Genomic DNA, 4,288 nt, shown 5'->3' with positions numbered 1-4,288 from the left:
AAAATATATTTGAGAAAGAATATATATTTAAAAAAAATTATATAATTTGTTATATATTGTTGTTTTTAAAACAATGATGGAGCTACTTCAAACGTCAAAAGTTAGCGTTATCGAACCAGTATAACATGTCACACAGCTCGAAGATTAATCAATAATCAAGGCGACTGGTATCGAAAAAGGCGACTTAAATTTTACGCAGACTTTTTGTGCTGAGATTATTCAACATAGAGCTTTAGCCAATACACGATATGAAATCGCCGCCTTGTTAGAAGCCTCGGGCGAAACATTGACCAACGTGATGGAAAATGCCATAAAAAATAGAATATTTGGCCATAAAGGCAAAAGCTGGCCTTTTGTGCATTATTTTCTACAAAAAGTAGTTTGCAGAAATGACTATGAACTAAAATAATGAACAACGAGAAAATGTATGGGTTTTATTGCATATTTTTTTTTTTACAGAAACAAATGCTCTTACTTAAAATGGACAACCCTGTGTGTCTGCATATATGTACAGCCATTGAAAAATTCTTAAGAACGATAGCCAAATTTTCCTGTTCATCACTTTTGCAATCCTCTTACTCTCAAATACTCTCGAGCAATTTATTGAGTTTTTTATTACTCTTAAAATTTTTACTTTAATACATTTTTATTTTTGCAGGGTTTTACATAAAATTCGCTTATATACAAACCTATTGGTCCATTAAGTACTCTTGAGAAGCTAACTACACATTTTGGCTTCTGTTCAAGCTATTAAGAAAATACATTGTAGTAAGTTTTACACTTTTGCATCTTATATGCTATTCAACAGTCTTCCTTCTAATATACGAAACATAAGAAACTTACGATAATTTTTACAGCAAATGAAAATCGTTTTGAGTGAATCTTATAAGTAGCTAATAAAAGTTAGCCAGCCACTTCACACTGGTGTGCGCTATGCAGCTCAAATAAATAGAACCGTAAATAAATTCAGTTCGTAACTCAAGTGACACTTTCGCTCTCCTAATCTTTCTAAGTTAGAGGCCAAAAATCCATTTGTTGTTTTATCGCAGCTGTTCAATGATGCTCTACTCTACATTACTAAACTCTTACAACTTTAAAAGGGAATTGACTCACACGCCTTCTGGGCATGATCCAAAGTTATATTGTACTGTATACTAAGCGTATTTTTTGTGTATCTCTACAGTTGAGTTTGAGGATTGAGATCAGCACTTGATGACGGCCAATTAGGTATCGTGATCGAGTGGCGATTAAAAAAACTTGTCTATAATTCGGGATGTATGCAATTTTTATATTAGCTATGTATTCTTTTTGTACGCTTTACGTTTTGCAGTATCTCACAACACACTTGAGCGCATCCATATTACCTCTAATATTCTCAACCATTCGACGAAAAGCAATCACAAACTATTAATGACACAAATAAATTTTTGAAGCACTTCAAACTTGCACTTTATTACAGCAAATACCTGTAATACCAGAATTTTTTCCAAAGATATTGATTAACGCACATTGCGATTCTAACGCATCGTTCTTAAGTATTTTCCAACGGCTGTATATGCAAGTATGCTTAGTATAATAAATATAACACCGAACTAGCAAAAAAGAAACAAACAACACAGAAAAGAAAACAGTGATTGGTCAATTTTATAAGTGTTGTAAATGTCACTCTTTCGTGTAAATTTGTAAATACGGCATTACCTATAAAAAGTATGCCAAGTTCTTGCAACGGCAATAGTTTCGTATCAACAATGCATGTGAGCGCCCAAGTTCTATTTTGAAAAAGGAAATCTATTATTACTGTGCTAATATTCGAAAAGTGTTTTTTTTTGCAAATAAATATAATTGGTGCATAAAATGCAAAAATTAACCTTATTTTTACTCTGCCTTGGAGTGGCCACATCCTGGGCGAAGTCACCTTACAGTTTACTGAGCAAAACCGAAATGAATTTATTGCAAGTGATGATGGACACGCGACAACTTCAACGCTCAAATCCAACACGCAGCATGGGTTGCTTTGATTACTATCTACCGCTGTTTGATAGTATAAGCGAGAAGTACAAGGAGGCTTATGCTGCATGCGTAGATAAAGGGAATGCGGATAGGGAGGCGATCGATGCTGCTACTCAGCCTAAAAGAGATTTAATTGAAAATGTGGCAAGATCCTCATGTCTAGCTCTACAAGAGTGTACCCTGCACAATGGATCTGTCGATTACTTCAGTTGTTTTGCGAGTACTGTGAGTAGAGAATTTGAAATGAAATGAAGTCAAATTTTAACAAATTGTTTAAGGTACTGGTTTCAAATGCACTTTTTTTATTTTTAATTTCCTATTTTGGCTATGTACTCTAGGGCAAGGAAAATACCGAAAATATGTATGAAATTTCAGCAAATGCGTCGGCAACATTAGCAGAAGTACGCGAAAGCTATCGCTTAATTGAGACTGAAGAGAATCGTTGCACAAATACGTCGGAACGTGCTTACGTCGAAGAGATCTATCAAGCTAATTTGGATTTACAAAGTTGTTTAACGGGCGATACACCGGTGCCAACAACAACGACAACAACACCAACACCAAGTCCTACTGATGACCCAAATACAACAACTGCCTCTACGGTTACCTCCACTGATGAGCCACTTACAAAAAGCTCCTCTGTGGAACCGACCACCGCTGATCCAACTACTACAACAGTTGCCTCCACGCCAACCTCCACTGAGGAGCCACTTACAAAAAGCTCCTCCGTGGAATCGACCACCGATGATCCAACTACTACAACAGCTGCCTCCTCGGATACAGATTCATCAGAACATAATTTATTGCCTGAAGAAGATTTGTTTGCAATCGCCAGAAAAACTTTTGTTAAAATGAGATCTTCAGTACGCAAGCATTGAAAAGTGGAAGCACATAAATATTTATGATGGACTTTAATGTATGACACAATAATTAAATAGTATTAAAAGTTTTATAATTGTCAATATGACCAAATGTGTTTAAGTGAATATGTAGTTGCATGTGTAAGTAGAACGTGAAAGATAAAGTTGATATTACTAATATTTATGGCCTGCCTGCTTAATACAATAATCTGGCAATTGATTAGTGAAAACGGCCGCGTACGGTAGATAATATAATTTTTAGTTATAGTTATTAGTGCTGTGTTATTCTTTACAAACACAATAGCAGGAAAATGAAAATAATTATTTGAAAAAGAAAAAAGATAAATGTAATAGAGATAAGATTTAAGGTGTTACAGAACACTGACGCTCGGAATAATTAGTGTAAAATTGAATATCTGTTGCAGTGCTTCTTATTTTTCAACTTTCGAAAAGTAGCCGCGCCATCGCTATGCCTTCCACCATATAAATAACGAACGTGTGATTTTTTATTTATTTTTATTTTATTTTTAAGTTATTTTTATTATAATTGTTTGTATATATGTTTTTTTATATATATTACGGCGGACGCCGCACACTGGGGATTTTTGTACAGAGATGCGGAAAAAAGTATACATCCCAAAAAATATTTACATTTTTAATACTAACGAAGTTGTATATATTTGTGTATGAAAAGAACATGTCTAAAAACTATTTCTTAAAAAAATTTAAAAAAAAAATTTCATAATTTTTTTTTTTTTTTTTATTAATATAAGCCAGCAAATATTTACGCACAGGATATATGTAAGTTCATAATTCTGAATTACCCTCAAAATGTCAAAACAAAATTAAAAGTGTTTAGTTATTTAGTTATTATCATTGCCAAAACATAATCAGTGGCGCCTGGTGGCACCTGCAATTGATTAAAACTGAAAGAGACGTTATTAAGCAACACGTTGATACTAGTTTCTGACCGTAGGTAAATGTAGCTTAACTTGCAGATCCAAGAATATGAAGGAATATGATTTTTTTTTTTTTCGTAAAATTAATTATAAATAGATAATCAAATGCTTTACATCCTTTGTTCTTCCGGCTAAAATATATAAAAATATCGTACCCTAAATGAAAAATAAAAAATTGGAAGTCGGCTCAAGCAAAAAGAAAAAAAAAACCACCTTGGGCTTTGAAGTTTTTTCTTAGTCAGTTCAATACTATAAAAAAATTATACTTTTGACATATCTATAAAAAAAAAAACTGTAAGTCGGAGTTTAGTAATTCTTTTTGATTTTATTGTTGGTTCTATTCTGGAATTTAGAAATACCATTAAACATTGCGTAGGTGGTATGTTGCAAATTTGACTTTTTTCCGCAAAATCCCCAGTGTGCGCCGTAGCCGAATGGGTTGGTGCATGACTACCATTC

General features: G+C 33.4%; 1 protein-coding gene across 1 annotated transcript; it reads left to right on the top strand.

Moving 5' to 3' along the window:
- The first annotated feature begins 1,713 nt into the window (after window positions 1-1,713).
- On the top strand, window positions 1,714-2,968 carry LOC129245437 (uncharacterized). The gene is made up of 2 exons (XM_054883599.1): window positions 1,714-2,235; window positions 2,349-2,968. The coding sequence occupies exons 1-2, from the start codon at window positions 1,855-1,857 to the stop codon at window positions 2,886-2,888; spliced, it is 921 nt and encodes a 306-aa protein (XP_054739574.1). The 5' UTR covers window positions 1,714-1,854; the 3' UTR covers window positions 2,889-2,968.
- The last annotated feature ends 1,320 nt before the right edge of the window (window positions 2,969-4,288 follow it).

This window comes from Anastrepha obliqua, chromosome 4, assembly GCF_027943255.1.
Source record: "Anastrepha obliqua isolate idAnaObli1 chromosome 4, idAnaObli1_1.0, whole genome shotgun sequence".
NCBI classification, from domain to species: Eukaryota; Metazoa; Arthropoda; class Insecta; order Diptera; family Tephritidae; genus Anastrepha; species Anastrepha obliqua.
This window is presented reverse-complemented; position numbering and strand designations above follow the sequence as displayed.

What these genes read in the sequence shown, in the direction of transcription:
- LOC129245437 (XM_054883599.1), top strand. Translation starts at nt 1,855, where the DNA reads ATGCAAAAATTAACCTTATTTTTACTCTGCCTTGGAGTGGCCACATCC. An exon ending in TCAGTTGTTTTGCGAGTACT is followed by an intron (nt 2,236 to 2,348) that starts GTGAGTAGAGAA and finishes TATGTACTCTAG; the next exon opens with GGCAAGGAAAATACCGAAAA.